This window comes from Danio aesculapii, chromosome 13, assembly GCF_903798145.1.
Source record: "Danio aesculapii chromosome 13, fDanAes4.1, whole genome shotgun sequence".
Taxonomy (NCBI): domain Eukaryota; kingdom Metazoa; phylum Chordata; class Actinopteri; order Cypriniformes; family Danionidae; genus Danio; species Danio aesculapii.
In genome coordinates this window covers 32,382,601-32,405,133 of record NC_079447.1, presented here as the reverse complement: position 1 = coordinate 32,405,133, position 22,533 = coordinate 32,382,601, and the positions used below count along the sequence as shown (strand labels likewise).

General features: G+C 34.0%; 2 protein-coding genes across 3 annotated transcripts in view; one reads left to right on the top strand and one right to left on the bottom strand.

Moving 5' to 3' along the window:
• The window catches only part of abcg5 (ATP-binding cassette, sub-family G (WHITE), member 5), a 19,973-nt gene extending 12,106 nt beyond the window's left edge, over nucleotides 1-7,867 (bottom strand). Inside the window, exons 1-5 of the mRNA XM_056471268.1 lie at nucleotides 7,432-7,867; nucleotides 5,495-5,616; nucleotides 4,749-4,885; nucleotides 2,296-2,394; nucleotides 2,055-2,187 (exon numbers count right to left, since the gene is read on the bottom strand). Of these exons, the coding sequence (XP_056327243.1) occupies nucleotides 2,055-2,187; nucleotides 2,296-2,394; nucleotides 4,749-4,885; nucleotides 5,495-5,616; nucleotides 7,432-7,604 (664 nt within the window). The 5' untranslated portion in view covers nucleotides 7,605-7,867. The remainder of the gene's footprint in view (nucleotides 1-2,054; nucleotides 2,188-2,295; nucleotides 2,395-4,748; nucleotides 4,886-5,494; nucleotides 5,617-7,431) is intronic.
• The window catches only part of abcg8 (ATP-binding cassette, sub-family G (WHITE), member 8), a 16,287-nt gene continuing 1,530 nt past the window's right edge, over nucleotides 7,777-22,533 (top strand). The window contains exons 1-12 of one of the 2 annotated variants that reach the window (XM_056471267.1): nucleotides 7,777-7,937; nucleotides 9,780-9,881; nucleotides 11,456-11,603; nucleotides 11,707-11,945; nucleotides 13,498-13,630; nucleotides 14,378-14,647; nucleotides 14,732-14,894; nucleotides 16,745-16,840; nucleotides 17,114-17,313; nucleotides 17,388-17,464; nucleotides 19,870-20,137; nucleotides 20,232-20,359. In XM_056471267.1, the coding sequence (XP_056327242.1) occupies nucleotides 7,872-7,937; nucleotides 9,780-9,881; nucleotides 11,456-11,603; nucleotides 11,707-11,945; nucleotides 13,498-13,630; nucleotides 14,378-14,647; nucleotides 14,732-14,894; nucleotides 16,745-16,840; nucleotides 17,114-17,313; nucleotides 17,388-17,464; nucleotides 19,870-20,137; nucleotides 20,232-20,359 (1,890 nt within the window). In that variant the 5' untranslated portion in view covers nucleotides 7,777-7,871. Of the gene's footprint in view, nucleotides 7,938-9,779; nucleotides 9,882-11,455; nucleotides 11,604-11,706; nucleotides 11,946-13,497; nucleotides 13,631-14,377; nucleotides 14,648-14,731; nucleotides 14,895-16,741; nucleotides 16,841-17,113; nucleotides 17,314-17,387; nucleotides 17,465-19,869; nucleotides 20,138-20,231; nucleotides 20,360-22,533 lie in introns of both variants that reach the window. The other variant, XM_056471266.1, reaches the window with a different exon arrangement.

The window sequence follows — 22,533 nt, the reverse complement described above, 5'->3', positions numbered from 1 at the left end:
CCATAGTCCAGGATCCCAAGAGACCCCTGAGGTCCAAAGAGCCCGATAAAGCATCCAGAGGGACCCTCATGGAGCCCAGCTTAATAATAAAAATGCGATAACCCTGTCTGCCACTTTTAATATTCCACTTCAGTCCCTTTCACTCATTTGTCCATTCCACAGCAATCCTCAGAGGGTCGATGTGTGGGTCGCTCTGCATTTAAAATAACATTTAGCTGAAGTTCATATGAGGGCTGCATCTTTTAAGGCAATGAAAATATGATATACCATCCATTTCAGGGATGAAACGATTATTGGTTTCACAAACTTGGTTTCAAACTTGAGTTAGTCCTTAAATTGTGTTTGATTAGCATGATTATAGAAACTTGCTATAAATCCAGCATTAGTCTGACGCAGTCTAAACATGAATCATCCGCAAAGGAAAAGGACATCTGAAATTTCAGAAAATATCCTATATTGTACCTTATGTTGTACCAAATTAATAATTATATGGAGATGAAATCCAGCTTTTGTGATGAGTAATAATGTATTTCTGTTGAGGTCATTGTAACAAAGAAAACGCAGCAGAAAAGATTGTTTTGAGACAGTACAGTGTTTTACTTCTGTTGTTTTTATATGTGACCGTGGACCACAACACCATAAGTCATAAGTGTACATTTTGTAATTAATAATAATAATAATAATAAATAAAATTTCCATTGATATGGTTTGTCAGGATAGGACAATATTTGAGCAAGATCTAAATATCTGGAATATCAGGAATTTTTTTTTAATATTTAGAAAATCTCCTAAAGTTGAACAAATAAAGCTCATAGCAATGCATATTACCAATCAAAAATTATGTTTTTATATATTTACAAAGATGGGCGACACGGTGGCTCAGTGGTTATCATTGTCGCCTCACAGCAAGAAGGTTGCTGGTTCAAGTCCCGACTAGATCAGTTGACATTTCTGTGTGGAGTTTGCATGTTGCATGTGTTCACATGGGCTTCCTCAGGATGCTCGGGTTTCCCCCAAAGTCCAAAGACATGTGCTATAGGTGAAATGAATAAACTAAATTGGCCTTAGTGTATCTGTGTGAATGAGTGTATATAGATGTTTCCCAGTACTGGGTTGCAGCTGGAAGGGCATCCGCTGTGTAAAACATATGCTGGATAAGTTGGCAGTTCATTACACTGGGGCAACCCCTGATGAATAAAGGGAATAAGCCGAAGGAAAATGAATGAATGAACAACTGAATAAAATTTAGTAAAGCTTTAAAATCTTATGTTTGTTATCTTTTTTGGTGCTAATAATGAATTGCTGTTGAGATCATTGTAACAAAGAAAACGCAGCAGAAAAGATTGTTTTAATACATGTACAGTATAGTGTTTCACTTGTGTTGCTTTTGTATGTGACCCTGGAGCACAAAACCATAAGTCATAAGTGTACATTTTCTGAAAAAAAATATCAATATTTGACCAAGATCTGAATATCTGGAATAAGAATGCTAAAAAAAACTAAATATTTAGAAAATCGCTTTTAAAGTTGAACAAATAAAGCTCATAGCAATGCATATTACCAATCAAAAATTATGTTCTGATATATTTACAGTAGGAAATTTACAAAATATCTTCTTAGAACACGATCTTTATTTATACAATGTATTTTTGTCAATTGGCAAAAATATACTTGTGCGACATAAGACTTGTTTTGTGGTCTGAGGTCACAAATCTAGACCTACATTCCATTTCCTTATTTTAGTTATTGTTAAAAAACACATTTGGAAACCTTTCACCTCATTGGAATCCATACTAATGTGGCTAAATTGCTTAGAGCTACAAATGTAATTTGATGTTTATTAATTTTCAGATATAAAACTTTTATATAACCTTTATTGATGATACTGGTAACCGTGATCATTTTGGTCACTATAATCATGATATTTTCATACTGCTGCTACATCTCTACTGTATTTGTACAGAACATTACACCTAAACAAACACCTCGCTATAGTGCGTTAAAATGAATATGTCTCAGGTATGTCAAGTCAGAGGGCAGCACAATGCACTCACTGGGGTCCTGAAGCAGTTGGCTTGCAATGGAGACCCTCCTTCTCTCTCCACCAGAAATGCCTGGAAAAACGCGGCCTCCAATCACGCTGTGAGCCACGTGACCCAAACTCAACTCGGCCATGACCGCAGTTACCTATGTAGATCATAAAGAGAGAAGAAAATTAAAAATGTTGCTGAGCTTGCATGTTTGTATGCTTGTATATTTGTTTAAATTTGAGTTTTAAGAGGTTGGACGGTTCACCTTCTTGCGTATGGCCTCAGCAGAGTGTTTTCTCAAAGCAAGCTGTGCAGTGTATGTCAGAGTCTCTTCCACTGTCAAGTAGCTCAAGAGATTGTCACTCTGTAAAGAAAAAAACATTATTCTGCCTAAGAATTGCAAAATAAAGGCTATGTTTAGATATTAAGACTTGGTAATACAATTAAAATGTACAAAATTGTAAGTCATTTTTATGTTGAGGCATTTTAAATACTATGAGTTATCATTTGTATTAATGATCTGATATAAAACACTTATTGTGTACATGTTTTTACACTGTATGTAATAAAAATGCAGTAAGTACAATTGCAAGTAATTTTTATTAGTAACAATTGACTATTTCTCTACTGTTTAACAAACTTAAAAGTAAAAATGGTATAAAACTAAAAGGGACCCAAAAATGAAAGAATGAAAAAGATTTTTAAAATTGCCAATATTTACTTGCCCTCAATTTAAAATACTGAAGAATGTTGGGAAAATCAGCCATTGACTTCCCATAGTATTTTTTGTTTCCATTATGGATGTGAATGACTGATTTTGTCATCATGCTTCAAAATATCTTCTTTTGTGTTCAACAGAAGAATGGAATAAATAAATAAATAAAATAAATAAAGCACATTTGAGTGAGTAATAGTTGATAAAATGTGTTCGCTTTATGAGTAAACAGGTTGGAGATTAGCTAGTGTGGTAAACAAAAGCAGTTTATTCAGTGTAGTGAATCCTTTCCTCCATTGGCATCCATTAAAAGTCCTAAAGAAATGAGACTGTTTAGAGTACAGGTGTCAAACTCAGTTCCTGGAGGGCACAGTTCTGCACAGTTTGGTTTCAACCCTAATTAAACACACCTAATCAAACTAATTAAGTCCTTCAGGCTTGTTTGAAACCTGCAGTTAAATATGTTGGAGTTGGGTTGGAACTAAACTGTGCAGGGCTGCAGCCCTCCAGAGTTGGACACCCTTGGTTTAGAGTCTAAATTTTTTTTAGAGTATACTCAAATATTTGTATGAGAAATTTCCACAGATTATGACAATTCTCATTCATTTCAACAGTATCCAAGAATAAAAATCACTCAATGTCCACCAACAATAGAGGTTGTAAGATAATGAGCAGCGTGGTAATTCTGCTAAACATCTCAATTTCTGTACTTCTAAAAAGAAAGTCACACAAGTTTGTATCAACACAAGGGTAAGTAAATGATCAAAGAATGTTTACTTCACTATTCATTTAAACATTTGCTCGGTATATTTATAAAATAAGATTACAGAATGTTCGATTAATTAAAGCCTCGTCCAAATAGAGCTGACCTTTCATGTTTTATAAGCGAAGTGGGCTTTAAGTAAATTTTACACATATTATGTCGGACACACAACATTTCACAGTTTGTACTCTTTGCACGTGAGCTGGCAAATGCTCTTAAATGTCACTGATTTTATACAATCTTATCTATATCTGGAGATTAAGTATTATTATCTCTTTGTCTAAAAAAGTTTGTTGAGATAGTCTGTCATAAATATCTTCTATAATTGTTGTATCTTGAATGTCACCACTGAGGTAACAAAAATGATTTTTATCTGTTTTATTTTAAGCGATGTTCAAATAAATGTCAAGGTTTGACCCTGCTAAAATTATACAAATATACAAATTCGAAGTAAAGACAACACCAGTTCTAGTTAAGAAAACATAATTTCCTGTTGAATAAACTTAAAATGTGAAGGTACTTAATTTTTTAGGTTTCTCTTGACATTAGAATACAGTAGATAGATATTGGAGTCTTCAAATAAGTTGGGTTATGAGTTCTTACTTCATAATAACTTCCCATTCTAGCCAATATGTGTACCTTTAGCTCATGAGACACTTTTAATTACTGGATTAGATTATAGCTTCCATGAGTCATGAATTTAATCTGTAAAAATGACCTGAAACAGCAGGCACTCTCGCCACAGTTATTTAATTCAGTGTGAGATATGGAAGAGAAGCTCAAAAGAATATTATAACCAACTCATGTGTAACGGCCAATTTCAGAGCGGACTCTACAGATGAACTTTTCTACAAACTTTACTGTATTTGTAAGTTTGGTCATCTGACCTCCGGTCATCTAGTCAATCGCTTTTCATATATATACTGTACGCTACTGTTGACTAAAGGTCAGTTAAATGTAGCTTAATATTTAGACTTGAAGCATACACACATAGTGAGCTTATTTCTTCTTTTGAATACAAAGTAAGATATTTTGAAGAAAGCTGAAAACCTGTCAGCTTTTGTTTTTCCTATATGGAAATCAATGGTTACTGCTTTTCAGCTTTCTTCAAAATACTTTCTTTTGTGTTCAACAGAAGAAAAAAAACTCACAAAGGTTTTTTAAGCACCTGAAGTTGAGTAAATAGTGAGTAAATGTAAACTTATGGGTGAATTGTTCCTTTAATAACAATTAATCTCACCTGCAGAACATAAGAGAAACAGTCTTGAAACTGCTCTCTTTTCAGCTTTCGTCCATTCACAAACACTTCTCCCTGGAGGTTCCCAGAATTCCCAATGCGCCCTGCTATAGCATCTAACAGAGTGGTCTTTCCAGAACCTAAAGGGGAAGGTCAATACGTTTATTACAATATGAGGATATCAACTGATCTTTAAAGAAACTATTATGTAATGTAAATGTAATATAGATTTATAACATTTCCAGATTCATTCTTCACTGATTATTGATTATTTTCTTTTTATGTTCCAAAATATTTCATATTAAATTGTATTTAATTAAAAGGATAGTTCACCCAAACAATAAAAATTCCCTCATCTTTTACTCATCCTCCAACTGTTCCAAATCTATTTGAGTTTCTTTCTTTGGTTGAACACAGGTGTGGATCATTTGAAAAAAGCCTGTAACCACTGACTTCCATATTAGTATTATTTTTTTCCTGCTATTAATGTCTGGGTTTACCAGTTTTCAGCTTTCTTCATAATATCTTCTTGTTTATTCAACAAAATAAAGAAACTCAAGATATTTTGGAACCACTTGAGGAAATAAAAATACACTTTAGCTGTCCATCTGTGGGTGAAATATCACAGTAAATTTCACAAATGAACAGATTTTTAACTCTACAGCACATTATGGTCTCTGTTCTTACAATGTGTTATAATGTATAAGCATTACAGACATTCTTTTTCTCCCAGATTTTAAAACATTTACCTGAGTTTCCCAGAATTCCCATTATCTGGCCACTGTCCACATGAAATGACACTTCGTTTAATATTTGCCTTGTCCATTTTTTTCGAAAAGATGAAAGGTCCCACCAAGGTCCTACACGTTCACTGTAGTATGGAGAAAATAAAATGTTTATGATATGAGCAAAAAATGTTAGCTTATTAGTATTTTGGATGACATTTTATTTTAATGGTCATCTATAAACACAGTTTAAGCTTCCTCTGTCTAAGTGACGGCTTATCTTTCATATTGAATTGGTTTAGGAACAGTTTTTTTTGACCCTGCAGTAATTAATCATATGAACAGTCATACGATGAAGTAACAGTCGTATATAGGACATTTTGAGTGTTTTATGTTGTTTTATGTTTTTTGTTTTGTGTATTGTATGAGAAGTTGCCTGCACTTTCTCATTGAATCCTAGTTTACTTATGTGTATAAAATAAAGTAACTTGAATCTGAACCTATGAGTAAAATTACATTCAACTAACTCTCATTAGAGTTTCAGTATTATTACACTGTAAGGGTTAATAGAATAAATTGACACATAATGTACAAAGTTTACTACATACACAGATGTAAAGATGGTACCATATGCTTTAAAATCATGACCCAGTTTGAGTAGTTCTTGAACAAACACTACTGGGTAAACAGAGGTTCACATTCTGGGTTAACCTGTTTAGGTTTATTAGACATGCATATGCATGCTTAAATTAATACAAGATTATAACAGCTGTATAATTGTTGCCATACAAAATCAGATAACAAGACAATGTATGATTGTGGCATTTAAGCTTTCATTCTCTGATAATTTTGTGGTAATTGGTTGTTTAACTATTATATGCTCATAACTTTTAAATAAGGTGCTATGATTTTAAAACAGAAATTTAATAGATATGCAAGTAACATATTGATACTGTACAAGTAATCAGATAAATTAATTTTCAAGAAATTTCTTCATCTATATAAATTAAAGCACATTAGAACACTACAATACAATAATGCAATAATGTAACTTAACTTTAGTTAACTAGTTACATTAAGTAACAATAAATAAAATTCTACAACATTCATAAATCTCAACTACTGTTAATTTCAACATTTACTAATAATTGTTTTTTAATTAAAAGTTGTATCTGCTAAAATTAATGTACTGAACAAATTAATTAGCATTAAGTTTTATTAAACTTGAAAAGGCATTTATTATTGCTAGTTAACATTAACATTGCTAACATTAACTTATGTTGACATGTAAAATTGTAAAAATATTATCTTTTATTCTCAAGATTTATCAACAGTGTTCAATATTTTAACATAAAAAAAATCAACATTTAAGCTTTTACAAATCATTCAAAATATTCCGGCTCTGCATTAGTTGTATGCATGATCAAAATTATATAAAATGATCAAAAAAACAAATAAAATGTTTTTGCTCATTTCCTATCTTCTATGATCAAGTTTAAAAATACTGTAGTTTAGTGTTAGCTGCTGGATTCTTTTAAAACACATAAAGCAAAGTAAATATAGTAAACATACAGTAAGTAAATTCTGAGTTTATGTTAATGAAGAAATTAAAGGGATAGTTCAGCCAAAAGTGACTTTTTTTTTACACCTTTTACTTTTAAGCGGTTCTTAACTTATGAATTTCTTTCTTTTGTTGAACAAGTAATATTCTGAAGAAAGTTGGAAACCAATAGCAATTGACATGCAGAAACTAAAATACTATGGATGTCAATAGCTGTTTTTTTTCCCAACATTCTGCCTTTATTAGTGTTAAACAGAATAAACTAGAAATAGAATGAGTAAATGATGACAGAATTAAATTTTTTAGGTGAACTATCCCTTTATGAACAGGTTCACTAATAACCCAAATTAAACCCAATTTAAAACATGATTCAGTCATTGCAATCCTTGTCAGTTCTTACCTGACAGAATAGGACACGTTTTTGACGCTCAGACAGCTCGACGACTCTATGTAGTCTGGGTTTGAACGGGCCCTCTCCATCTCTGACACCACCTTAAAAGATCCATTCGAGCCATTCTTCTGGACAACATCCTTCATTGAATAAGAGTGGCTCATTTTCTCTCTCATCAGCATTCAAAACACCTGTAACTTGATTATTTTCATGCGAATGTCCTCAAAGTGACAGTCAGCTCCACGTCTTCAGCTGTCTGAACGTTAATATCACTGCACTAGAACCATAAACGCCGACTCTTATCAGTGGACCTTTGCTCCATTTGCTATATAGAGTCGCTTTCTCTTCTCCTTCTCCTCAGTTTTTGCAGGACAACAAGAGGAGCGGGTACTTCTCTTAGTTGGACACTTGACCAAAGGGGGAACAGACCCCTTTGTACCGCGTCCGCCATGTCAGACGACACAGTTTTCCACTCAGGAGAAAGTTTCAGCTCTACAAATGAAAAACAGATAAAGGTGAGTTCATGATCAACTACTGTACTGTATGAACATGGAAGCAGTGAGTACTGAAAGCTCGAAAAAAAAAGCCGTAAAACCGTTGTTTTTTAAACTGTTAGTGATTGTCTGATTTTTACGTTTTGTACATTCATAATAATAATATCGGATTATTTCTGTGCTATTGATTTTTGTCGAGTTCATTCTGGGTGATTATATAAATGAACCATGAACCACGCAGACAACTCCAGCTTTCTTATCTGACATTTGATAGATCTGATAAATAAAATGTGAAGGTGATCAGTTTATGACTCAAGTAATCTTAATTAAACTTGATAAACTTGAAGCCTTGGTGCTGACTCAAGGTGCCAATATTAATTGAAGTGATTGTGATTATACAGTGCTCAGCTTAAATGAGTACACCACCTTTTAAAAATGTATATTTGTATTTGATAATAAATTCTGAAAACAGTGTTATTAAACAGGAATATTCATTAAAATTCTTTGGTCACCTAATATCTTTTGGAATAGAAATGTAATACATTTCAATTCAAATTAGTTATTGCAACAACAAAAAATACAAACAACAAAATGTATTTATGTTTCTGTTGATGTTTCCTGTTTATTTACATTTTATTTAATATTTTCCCCCAACATATTCATTTGGGTGTACATACTTTAGGACTTTTTTTTTGTTATTTATTAGTTCCGGCTTTGGCTTTGGTACTGACTAATCTAATATTCATTCATTAATTTTCTTTTTGGCTTAGTCCCTTTATTAATCTGGGGTCTCCACAGTGGAGTGAACCGCCAACTTATCAAGCATATGTTTTACGCAGCGTATGCCCTTCCAGCTGCAACCCATCACAGGGAAACATTCATACACACTCATTCACACACACATAACACTATGGAAAATTTAGCTTACCCAATTCACCTGTACCACATGTTTTTGGACTTGTGGGGGAAACCGGACCACCCGGAGGAAACCCACGCGAACAAGAACATGCAAACGTCACAGCAAAATGCCAACTGACCCAGCTGGGGCTCGAACCAGCGACCTTCTTGCTTTGAGGCATATAAACAGTTTAAGTCAGAATTATTAGCCCCCCTTGATTTTTTTTCTTTTTTAAATATTTCCCAAATTATGTTTAACAGATCAAGGAAATTTTCACAGTATGTCTGATAATATTTTTTTCTTCTGGAGAAAGTCTTAGTTGTTTTATTTCGGCTAGAGTAAAAGTAGTTTTTCATTTTTTAAAAACCATTTTAAGGTCAAAATTATTAACCCCTTTAAGCTATGTATATTTTTTCAATAGTCTACCAAAAAAAACATCGTTATACAATACCTTGCCTAATTACCCTAACCTTAGTTAATCTAATTAACATAGTTAAGCCTTTAAATGTCTCTTTAAGCTGTATAGAATTGTCTTGAAAAATATCAGGTAAAATATTATTTACTGTCATCATGACAAAGAGAAAATAAATCAGTTATTAGAAATGTATTATTAAACTATTATGTTTAGAAACATGTTGAAAAAAATATTCTCTATGTTAAACAGAAACTGAGGAAAAAAATAAACAGGGTGGCTAATAATTCTGACTTCAACTGTATACATACATATATGTATATATATATATATATATATATATATATATATATATATATATATATATATATATATATATATATATATATATATATATATATATAGACACACACACACACACACACACGATATATTATTGTAAAGTTGTAGAAATTATCAATTGAAAAGAGTAATCTTTGAGGAGTGTACTCATTTGTTCTGAGCAATGTGTGTCACAGGTTTATTTTGCACTTATGTTGCTATGTCTCAACAGGGTCGAGATATTCTCTTCTCATCTCCAGAGGAGGACAGCAGTCTGTATTTTACTTACAGCGGAGGCCGCAATGAACTGGAAGTCCGCAATCTCAACTATGAGGTCAGACACTTCGGTTCACATCGATCTTTAATCTTTAAACTGCTTTCAGTTCAAGCCTTTCAGAAAGCTGACATTAAATGTATAATCCAACCAAAATTGCATTATTCACCCTCCATCTGTTCTGTTTTTTGTGTGTGAATAAAAAAAAGTTAGAAACCAATAGCCAATTGACACCAATAACAAGAAAAAAAACGATGGAAGTCAGTGGCTACAACATTCTTTAAAAAAAAATTCTTTACTGTTCAGCAGAAGAAAGAAGCACAGATAGATTTGAAAGTGGAGGTTGAGTAAATGATGCCACAATGTAAAACTGAAACAAAGTACAAAGTGCAATTCTGGCCTGCACTTAAACATTAAAATAAATATATAAAAGAACATTCATATTTTATGTTACATGTTTAATAACTTGGCTGATAAGTGAGTAAATAGTGACAACATATAAAGATTTGAAATGACAATTAATTAATAAATTGGGGCTATACCATGATTCTTACAGGGAGTCTTTTAACGTCATAGTATTCTTGTTATAAATAAGCCTAAGAATATTTTTGTTATACAAACTATTGTTACACAGAATGCCATTTTAGTGGGTGTCCTGTAAATAATGTTATAAATGTATTATAGTTATTAAAAAATTATGAGGAGCAGTAATGGTTGTTTTTTAATCATGAATACTCTTCATACAAAAATCAAGAAAAAAATGATGTATTATATTATACAAATACTGTATATATAAATTTGAACAACACCCATTCTTGTCTTTGGACAATTTTGAAACATTTTTTGATCCTCTTCAAATGTTGACTACTGTGTATGCACATTTCCACATACAGTACCTATATTAACATGGTCTGCCATTTTTTTTTGTTGTTGTTGTAAAACCTTTCAAAATTTCAAATATGTGTAACCAAAAAACAGTATTAAGTTAAATGACTTCAAAATCTCCCATTATCCCACCCCCAAAAATATTTATTTTGAGTTTATTCGTTGAAGATCATGCCAGAGTCTCCACTCACAATTTATTTTCACTAAAATATTGGGTCAATTCTTAGTATGGGCAAAGTATAAATAAACACAACCGCTGGGTAAATGTTTTAACCCATAATAAATAACGCTATATAAATGTAAATGTAAGTAATTATTATAATTATTAAATCACACTCTGATATTTAGCTGAAATGGGTTCATGTGTATTTGTTGATGCAAAATTATGCAACATCTCACGTTATTTTTATTTTATTTTTTTATTTTTTTTTTATCAAGTATTGCATTATTTTTTTGGATGGGATCTTGTATTGACAAGAAGAGACATACAAACGCTTATGTAAAATCAACTCATCACAAACATGATTTGGGTAAAGGTCTCTTGTGTTGGCCAAATCATGCATGACAATAGTTCATCATGCTTTAAATATTTGCATAATTAAATCCAAACTGATGTGCCTGGCTACTTACTCCGTGCTCTGTGCATAGTCTGTGTTCACTTTCTCCGCCAACTAAATAATCCTAAATGTCTTCAGATCTTATGCAACGACGTTCAAACATTTTTTTAAGCTCAGTATGTCTGCTCACAGGTGGACACAGCAGCACAAATACCCTGGTATGAGAAGCTTTCAGAGTTTAAGATGCCCTGGGAGATGCACAGCAATAAGCAGACAGTCATAAAAGATCTGAACCTGCATGTTCACAGTGGACAGATGCTTGCTGTCATCGGCAGCTCAGGTAGGTCAAACATCATATCTGCAGGTATTCTTAAAAAAAAAAAGTAATTTAAGTGCATAAAAGCATCAAGAAAGTCCAGAAAGAAATAAAGTCTTGGTTCCAGGCTGTGGGAAGACCTCCTTACTGGACATCATAACATGTCGAGATGAGGGTGGCTCCATGAATTCAGGAGAGATCCTGATCAATGGGAAACCTTCCACACGATCCCTGGTGAAAAAAAGCATAGCTCATGTACGGCAGGATGACCGTTTGTTACCACATCTCACAGTTCGAGAGACGCTAGCATTTGTGGCAAAACTGCGTCTGCCTGCAAACTTCAGCCAAAAACAGAGAGATCAAAGGGTAAGCAACCAAAATAAGATCAGATAAGTAAGAAGAATTAATGGAATGTTGAATTAGAAAAATAATGCACACCCCTGTAAAATTGCATGTATTTAACGGCAAAAAAATGTTAAAAAAATTAAATAAAATAAATAAATAAATAATTGTAAATTTAGATTTTTTAAAATTCTAAAACACTCCTTTTATGTGTTTTTGGTTGATATTGTTGTTATTTTGTTCCTTAGTTATGCATGTGAAAGTTGTATGTTAAATCTAAAGTTTGATAAACAATTTTTTAGAGATATCATGTTTAATGTTGTGCATTGAAGAGTACAAATGCAAAAACATGATTTATGAACCAGATTTCAATTGCAAAAAAAAAACAATCTAAATTTATTAAAAAAAAAACAATGTAAGCAAAAAGTCAAAACAACCCCTTCATTCAGCCTTTTAAAATATACGACTGTTAAGAGATGGTGTCAATTTTACTGGCCAAGCAAGGGATTGAAACACAATAAAGAGATATAGTACTATATTCCAACTCATTATCTGCATTACAGTTTTAACAGTGATTAAAGACATCATCTTCAAGACAGGAATTTCTGTATGAAATTTGTACACAATTTATACTAAAATCAAAGAGAAACAATGGTTTATGAATACCTCCTCATGTACAGGAGTAAACGCTGTTGCTGTCAAACATTGTTTCACTAAGTCAGTTTAATGGTGAAGGGACTGATCCAATAGCCTTATTGATGGAAAGTTTGTGAAGAAATTTCATGCTCCCTTGTAAAAGTATTTTGCACTATTTGTAAAATACAAAATACAGTAGTTTATTTTGATACATTTGTGGCTGCTGTATTTTGTAGTTTATTTTGAAACACGTAAAATCGAGGTATTTGGTAATTTATTTAAGAATACATTTAGATGTATTTTAGCCCATCCCTGCTCACTACCATCTGTTTTGGTGGTGCTTTCTTCTCTATAATACAATCAATGTACACTAAATGCAATAATTTCAAAATGTTGGTCTAATAATATTGAATAATTATAACTTTGTGAATAACTTAATGAAATACGGTAGCTTACTGTAAATTTAGAATTTTTCCGACCGGATTTTTAACGTAAAGTTCTGGCAACCACAGTGGCCAAATGTTTTAACGTAAGTTCTATGGAATTTTTTTTGGGGTTGTTGAATAGTCGATTCAGATTGTCTAATGAACATTCTAAGGTGTGTAATTATTTTTAGGGAACCACGTAAGGCAGCTAAAGTAGTTCCAGGTACTCCAAGTAGTTTCTTAATTGCATATGCAGTTCCGTATTGCTACGCTAAATGATCACAGTTATTTCACAGACTACAACTGTTAAAACAGAAGCTGTTAGAAGATGTCTTGAAATACAGTGTCTTGATCATGTGCGTTAACCGTAGTATAAGCAGTGCGATTGATCAGCACGTCAGGTGTGCATGATTGCAATAATTTAATGGCCCGTCATCAGTTATTTCTTGCATAAACACCAGTTGAAGGTTACGAGAGACTAAGTGACATCACCTTATCAAGTTTGACCTTCTCAGGTGGATGATGTGATTGCGGAGCTGCGTCTGAGGCAGTGCGCTCACACACGCGTGGGCAATGAGTATGTGCGAGGAGTGTCAGGTGGTGAGAGGAGGAGGGTCAGCATCGCTGTACAGCTGCTCTGGAATCCAGGTGAGCTCTTACACATAAACATAGGTTTTAAATAAGACTAGTGCTTCAAGACGATGTCTAATTTGACCCATGTTCAGTCAGAATGTTTTTCTTAATCGCAGGGATTAATTTTTTCTTAATTTAAGTAAGGATTATTAGCCCCCTTGTTTATTTTTTCCCCCAATTTCTGTTTAACAGAATGATGATTTTTTTTAAACGCATTTCTAAACAAAATAGTTTAAATGACTCAATTCTAATAACTGATTTGTTTTATCTTTGCCATGATGACAGTACATAATATTTGACTAGAAATTTTTCAAGTTAGTCGTATTTAGCTTAAAGTACAATTTAAAAGCTTAATTAGGTTAATTAGGCAAGTTAGGGTAATTAGGCAAGTTGTTTAACGGTGGTTTGTTTTGTAGACTATTGAAAAAAAAAAATTGCTTAAGGGGCTAATACTTTTGACCTTAATTTTTATTATTATTTTTTATTAATAACTGTTTTTATTCTAGCCGAAATAAAACAAATGAGACTTTCTCCAGAGGAAAAAATATTATAGGAAATACTGTGAAAAATTCTGTGTTCTGGAAACCATCATTTGGGAAATATTTATATATATTCACAATTAATAAAATGACTAAATCTAAAACATACAAAAGAAAAAGAAAACCTATATTAAGGAATCAAAATGTCAATCAAACAAATCTGATTATCAATAATACTAAAATAAGGCTTTGTTTATAGGCTTTTCATTTTGCGTGTTTTCAGGTATTCTCATTCTAGATGAGCCTACTTCAGGTCTGGACAGCTTCACGGCTCATAATTTGGTCATCACATTGTATCGTCTGGCTCGGGGGAACCGGCTAGTGTTGCTGTCAGTGCATCAGCCTCGCTCAGATATCTTTCAGCTCTTTGACCTTGTGGTGCTGCTGTCCTCTGGTTCAGCCGTGTACTGTGGTCAGGCCAAAGACATGGTGTCTTACTTCACCACTCTCGGGTACCCGTGTCCACGCTATTGCAACCCGTCCGACTACTACGGTGAGAGAGAGAGTAACAGAACTGATAACTTTAGCTGATCCTGCTGTTTGGTTATTGTTTCTAAACTGTGAACTTCTAATGCAGTGGACTTGATAAGCATTGATCGGCGCACTCCTGAAAAAGAAGCACAGTGTTTGGAGAAAGCCAGTATGTTGGCGGCCCAGTTTTTAGAGAAGGTGAAGAACACTGAAGATTTCATGTGGAAATCAGAAGACTGTGGTCCTCCGGCACTGGAAGCCCCTCAAAGGTAGACTACAGTTTAATATTTAGATTGTCATCACTTCATAAAGTTTATTTAATTATTTTTTATCTTTTCTCCACGAAATAAAGAAAAATTCTGTCATCACTTATCCTCCCTCCACATATTTCAAACCTTTCATTAGTTTTTTTTCTTCTGTTGAACACAAAACAAGATTTGTATGGTTGTAATATGGATGTCAATGCTTTTTCCAACATTATTCTTCTGAATATCTGCTTTTGAGTTCAACAGAAGAAAATCAAACAATTTAGAACCAGTTGGGTGTGTGTAAATAGTGAATCAATGTTTATTATTTGCGTGAACTGTCACATTAAATTATCCCCATGTCTGAATTCTGTATGCAAGTAATATGAATTTATTTATTTACTTATTTATTTGTCAGAGTACTATTAATAATGTGTTTGAAATAACAATCTGGTTTCATTCCTTCTTCAAAGGAATATCAAATGTCACAGGGCGACACAGTGGATCAGTGGTTAGGTTTCCGGGTGCTCCGGTGTCCCCCACAGTCCAAAGACTGGCGCTCTAGGTGAATTGAATAAACTAAATTGGCTGTAGCGTATGCAAGAGCGTATGGATGTTTCCCAGTACTGGGTTGCAGCTGGAAGGGCATCCGCTGTGTAAAACATATGCTGGATAAGTTGACGGTTCATTCCGCTGTGGCGACCCCTGATGAATAAAAGGACTAAGCCAAAGGAAAATGAAATAAAATCAAATCAAATATTACACCATATTACATGAGATTCATGGAGTCATGGTAAAGTATACCAATTACAGAGTGAAACTATGTCACTGTTTATTTAACTTTTATTTTTGATCTGTCATATTTACATATATTTGTAATTTGTTATATTTTGTGCAGACCCACTGCATAGAAAAAGTCTTGATTATCCCAGTCTATCTAAATTAATTAAATCTTTCTATATACAGCTCAAAGATGCTGGTGAAATTACATTCATATCGCAATATATATCACAACAAAAAAAAATATTGCAATATCAGATTTTTCCAATATGATGCAGCCCTAATATGTATGTATAGTGTATGTATTAGGGTTGTGAACGTACACTGGTCTCACAGTTCAGTTCGATTACGATTATCCTGCCATCAATTCGGTTCAATATCTCAGTGCATCACGGTGCATTGACGATGCTTTCCATAAACAATTTGATATTTTACTTAGCAACACAATAATTCTTGTATTAATATTTGTTATTTATAAATATATACAGTTGAAGTCAGAATTATTATTCCCCCCTATGAATTTTTTTTCTTTTTTAAATATTTCCCAAATGATGTTTAACAGAGCAAGGACATTTTCTCAGTATGCTTGATAATTTTTTTTCTTCTGGAGAAAGTCTTATTTGTTTTATTTCAGCTAGAATAAAAGCAGTTTTTAATTTTTTAAAAACCATTTTAAGGTCAAAATTATTAGCCCCTATTAGCTATATTTTTTTTTCGATAGTCTACAGAGCAAACCATCGTTATACAATAACTTGCCTATTTACTCTAACCTGCCTAGTTAACCTAATTAACCTAGTTAGGCCTTTAAATGTCACTTTAAGCTGTATAGAAGTGTCTTGGAAAATATCTAGTAAAATATTATTAACTGTCATCATGGCAAAGATAAAATAAATCAGTTATTAGAAATGAGTTATTAAAACTATTATGTTTAGAAATGTGTTTAAAAAAATCTTCTCTCCCTTAAACAGAAATTGGAGAAAAAAATAAACGGGGGCTAATAATTCAGGGGGCTAATAATTCTTACTTCAACTATATATAGCAGTCACATTTGTATTGTACCTTTAATTTTACCTGCTACATTTCTGCACCAGCAGTGTTCCTTCTGTCTTGATTAAAGACTCAGTGATCACAGTTTCCAAACAGAAGGATCGGCTGCCGGGAAAAGTGCATCAGTTTACAACCTTAATCAGGTAAAAAAAACAGCAATGGCTTTTTAAAAGACTAAACAAAGACACTTTAACATTTATAGAACTTTGTCATTCCACAAAAGGCTATTTATAGTGAAAAAAGGTTGTAATAATGTTCCTCTATGATAATAATTTTAATAACTGAAAGAATACTTTAAGGAACTTTAGGCATCTCTGTAAAAAGAAAATCAATAAAATGAAACTTTTTTTTAAAGTGTAACTCAAAAGTGTCACCTGAAAGCTGTTTGCCATGATATTCCTGTGTTTTGTTCTCAGACGGCAGGTATTTAATGACTACCGTGACCTGGTGACGCTGGTGGTTCATGGTTTAGAAGCTTTGCTGATGTCATTGCTCATCGGTTTCCTATATTTTGGGTGCACAGAGGAAGGTCTTTCCATCCAAGATACCGTGGCTTTGCTCTACATGATAGGAGCTCTGACACCCTTTGCTGTGGTGCTGGACGTCATTGCGAAGTGTGAGTAAATGACAGAAGATTTATATTGTTGGATTTTTCTGATGTCAACTGATATAACATGTTGTTTTTCACAGGTCATTCAGAGAGAGCTATGCTGTATCATGAGCTGGAAGATGGCATGTACTCTGTCACCCCATACTTTTTTGCCAAGGTAAATATTCTGCATTGTGTACAAGCTTCAGGAATGTCCACGTGTAAATATTTGGGACAGCAAAGATTAATGATTATTGCTTGGAAATCAAATTCAATCTCCACTTTTTGGACAGATATAAGTGCTTTTTTTCTTTCAGATTTTTATCTTGGGTTTTATCTAATTTAGGACGTCAGTTGTATTATCTGCTGCAGTCTGGTTAGTTTCAGTCTTCAAACATAATTGCCTTTGCAGCATTCAGTTTACATCATACTGTGTTTATGTGTTCTACATGAACGCACTGTATGTTCCATATAGAAATATGATATATGTGGCAATATATGCAAATTACATGTATAACAGAAGTTTATGTCTGGATTTCACATGAAATTTATGCAACATAAATTTCAAGATAAAGAACAAAATCAAAGTCCGAGGCACTCAAAAAGTATGTAAAACAGCACTATATGCTTGGTCACTCTAATGAAGGCAAGTTTTGCTGAAATGCGTAGGTAAATGTGTACAATAGTGCTGTTTTTAAAATAATAGCCATGTTAATAAAGGCTTTTACATTTTTTCACTTACTTTTCGAGTGCCTTGAACTTATAATTTTGTTGTTTGTCTTTATGAACCCCTTACCCCAAAGAGCACTGAAATATTAATTACGCCTGAAGCATTTTTTGGTTGATTTTGGATTTATATATTTCAAAATATTGATAAAATGGCTGTTTACATATATATTTTGAATTGAAAACCATTGGAAACACAACAGTGTACAGTGCATCCGGAAAGTATTCATAGCGCTTTACTTTTTCCACGTTTTTTATGTTACAGCCATATTCAAAAAATGATTAAGTTAATTTATTTTCTCAAAATTCTGCACACAACACCACATAATAACAATCTAAAAAATAAAAACCTGAAAAATCACATGTACACAAGTATTCACAGCCTTGCACAGCCTCATCACCAGGCTAATACCATCCCTACAGTGAAGCATGGTGGTGGCAGCATCATGCTGTGGGGATGTTTTTCAACAGCAGGAACTGGAAGACTAGTCAGGATAGAGGAAAAGATGAATGCAGCAATGTACGGAGACATTCTGAATGAAAACCTGCTTCAGAGTGCTCTTGACCGGGCGATGGTTCATCTTCCAACAGGGCAATGACCCAAAGCACACCGCCAAATTATCAATGGAGTGGCTTCTCAACAACTTGGTGAATGTCTTTGAGTGGCCCAGCCAGAGCCCAGAACTAAATCCTATTGAACATCTCTGGAGAGATCTGAAAATGGCTGTACACCATCGCTTCCCATCCAACCTGATAGAGTTTGAGAGGTACCGCAAAGAGGAATGGGCAAAAATTCCCTAAGACAAGTGTGCCAAGCTTGTGGCATCATATTCAAAAAGACTTGAGGCTGTAATTGCTGCCAAAGGTGCATCAACAAAGTATTGAGCAAAGTCTGTGAATACTTATGCACATGAGATTTTTCAGCTTTTTTATTTTTAACAAATTAGCAAAAAAAATTCAAAAAATCTTTTTTCACATTGTCATTATGGGGAATTGTGTGTAGAATTTTGAGGAAATAAATTAATTTAATCCATTCCTGAAAAAGACTGTAACATAAAAAAATGTGGAAAAAGTGAAGCGCAATGAATACTTTCCGGATGCATTGTACATACATTTGAAGTCAGAATTATTAGCCCCCCCTAGTCCTGCAAGAACACTTTCTTTGCCATTTCAGATGACTTTATTAATAAGTTATTTGAGTCATTGCAGAGATGTATGGATGCAGTCCTCCAAGCTCAAAAATTAAGGCATGATCATATTTTATTTTGGTTAAGTAAACATAATCAAAACATAATAAAATTTTATATAAGCCACTTCTGATACCAAATGTTCAACTAGAAGTCAAGTTATTATTTGTTGTTTCTAAAACTTGGATAGGCAACAAGACTTTTGTCAGGTAGTGTACTACTACTAATAATAGTACATAATGATTTGATTTTTAGCTAATAATTGACATTATATTAACTCTTATTTGTGTTATCAAATCAATCATTCAAATTCAATTCAATTTATCTTTAATTCTATACCACTTCTACAACATAGATTGTCAACATAGCTTAACAGCTTAACATAGATGACGTTCTAGTAAATTGAAACTGCTTTAGTTGATGTTCAGTTCAGTGTAATGTAAATGTCTCAGTTGAAAGCCCCAACTTTCAAAGAATTTGTGCATTCAAATACACACATTTACTGCAGAACAAAAGCACTGCTAAGTATACAAATGTCTCTAAAAACACCCTCAAAAATAGAAACCCCAGCAGTTAGGTTTAATTTACATAACAGTTCATGATAGGGAAAGGCTCTGAGTTGAATATTAGCTCCTGTTTGGTCACTGGACTGCTCTAATGTCTCTTTCAGGTACTTGGTGAGCTGCCAGAGCACTGTGCCTTTACACTTGTATACGGCGTGCCCATCTACTGGTTGGCCGGGCTCAACGTCGCTCCTGACCGTTTTCTGCTCAACTTCCTGCTGGTTTGGCTGACAGTGTATTGCAGCCGCTGCATGGCACTATTTGTGGCGGCAGCCCTGCCAACACTGCAGACCTCATCTTTTATGGGCAACGCTCTCTTCACAGTTTTTTACCTTACTGCTGGCTTTGTGATCAGTCTGGAAAACATGTGGATGGGTAAAAACACTTTAGAGAATAATTCAGCTCAAATGAATGCTAGCTACACATCTGTATTACGTATTAAATTAATGCTGACTTTCATCACCAACAGTGGCGTCTTGGTTTTCCTACATATCCTTCATGCGCTGGGGTTTTGAGGGGATGCTGCAGGTTCAGTTTCGCGGGACCAGAATCCCAATCACTATTGGAAACCTCACTGTAGAGTTTGACGGTATTAAGGTGAGTTTAACATTAGCAATTCAAAGTGATGAGAAAATGTGACAAAAATGATGTATTCTTTAAGCTTTATAATTCTAAAGCGACTTATATAATGCAGTTAACCTCAAGCAAGCAAAACATGCCCACATTTAGATGAGTGTCGAATGAAACAAACATATCTGTATGGCAAATTTCCTACAGTGGTTTCAGATTTGGTTTAAATAAGTTTGAGTAGGCTTGGCATATTAATGATGAGTGGCACTTTCATTTTTATTAATTATAACTCTTAAAGGTGACATTGGATGCTCATTTTACAAAAGATTATATCATTCTTGGGGGTCTTAATGAAAGGTCTGTCATTTACGTTAGTTACATTTCTCAGTGGTAGTGTAAATAAATACTAATTTCACCCTGTAATAAACAGCTCAGCCATTTCGCTTCATATCTCTTTAAATGCTAATGAGCTGCACAACCAGGAATGGTTTTGTTTTAACTTACCGATCCATTCTTGAGGTGTAGCTGAACCTGTGTAGCGCACACACAGCGCTCAGACGATCATCGAGCTTCTCATGACTTTTGTCACCATACTCCGTGACAAACACAGCTCTGCACATCAGGGAAGATGATCTGATTCCAAAAACAAGTGAACATGTTTTAAAACCAATAATAATTCCTTACATTTCTATAGTGTTTTCTGGACCCTCAAAGCGCTTTACGCATTTTTTGGGGGGGAATCTTCTCATCCACCACCAGTGTGCAGCATCCACCTGGATGATGTGACGGCAGCCAAATTGCACAGGATTGCCAGGATTTTTAATGATCACAGAGTCAGGACCTCGGTTTAACATCCGTCTCACTCTAGTGTTTTAGATGCATCATGGGGTATTAGGACCCACACAGACCGCAGATTGAGCACCCCCTGCTGGTCTCACTAACACTTCTTCCGGCAGCAACCTAACTTTCCCATGTGGTCTCCCAACTAGGTACTGACCAGGCGCAGCCCTGCTTAGCTTCAGTGGGCGACCATGTGAGAGTTGCAAAGAGCAAGCTGCCAGCAAGCTTTTGGCGTTTACTTACTCTGAAACAAAAGAAACAAATTATATTTAAAAAATACTTAACTCTTTCAGACAAATTCTAGGTACAGCTACGTCCTTTAAATACAATTTTGATGCGAGTCCAAATTTGTTTTGATAAGGACATAAAGCAGTCTGGCAAAAATGTTTTTCCCCCAATCCTTCTGGGATATTCCCTTCATCTATTAAACTAATCCATTTCACTGTTGCCTCTTCTGAAGCTGGGATTCTGTGTAAGGGCACATGTGAGCTTCTAAAGTTACATCCGAACACACAGCAGAAAAACAGAAGGCACCATCTTTAGCCACTTTGAAGTCTGTTTACATAAAAGTATGAGGAGGGCGGAGCCTATAGTTTGCTTGGAGGCGGGTACATTTGAAGAAGTAGATGGTTACATACAAACCTTGACAAAATTCAAACAGGTCAATTATTGCACATAAATACACTCAGTTTACAAAAAAAAAACTAAACAATCTGCATGTCTGAGCTACTGTAGCAGACACAGGTGGAATCTAACTAAACAAACTAAAGAAAACCCTAAAAAGGTGATATCACCTTTAAAATAATATCAAACATACAGTTAACGTCAGAATTATTAGCCCCCCTTTGATTTTTTTTCTCCTTTTTTATATATTTTCCTAAATGATGTTTAACCGAGCAAGGAAATTTTCACAGTATGTCTGATATTTTTTTCTTCTGGAGAAAGTCTTATTTGTTTTATTTCAGCTAGAATAAAAGCAGGTTTTAATGTTTTAAAAAGCATTTTAAGGTCAAATTATATTATTAAATGTCACTTTAAGCCAGAGGTGGGCAAACTCAGTCCTGGAGGGACGGTATCCTGCACAGTTTAGCTCCAACTCTAATCAAACACACCTGCCTATAGATTTCTAGTGATCTTGAAGACTCTGATTAGCATGTTCAGGTGTGTTTTATTAGTGTTGGAGCTAAACTGTGCAGGACACCGGCCCTTCAGGACAGAGTTTGCCCATCTCTGCTTTAAGCTGTATAGAAGTGTCTTGAAAAATATCTAGTCAAATATTAATTACTGTCATCATGGCAAAGATAAAATAAATCAGTGATTAGAGATCACAAATTAGAGATTAGAGAAAAAATTCTTCTCAC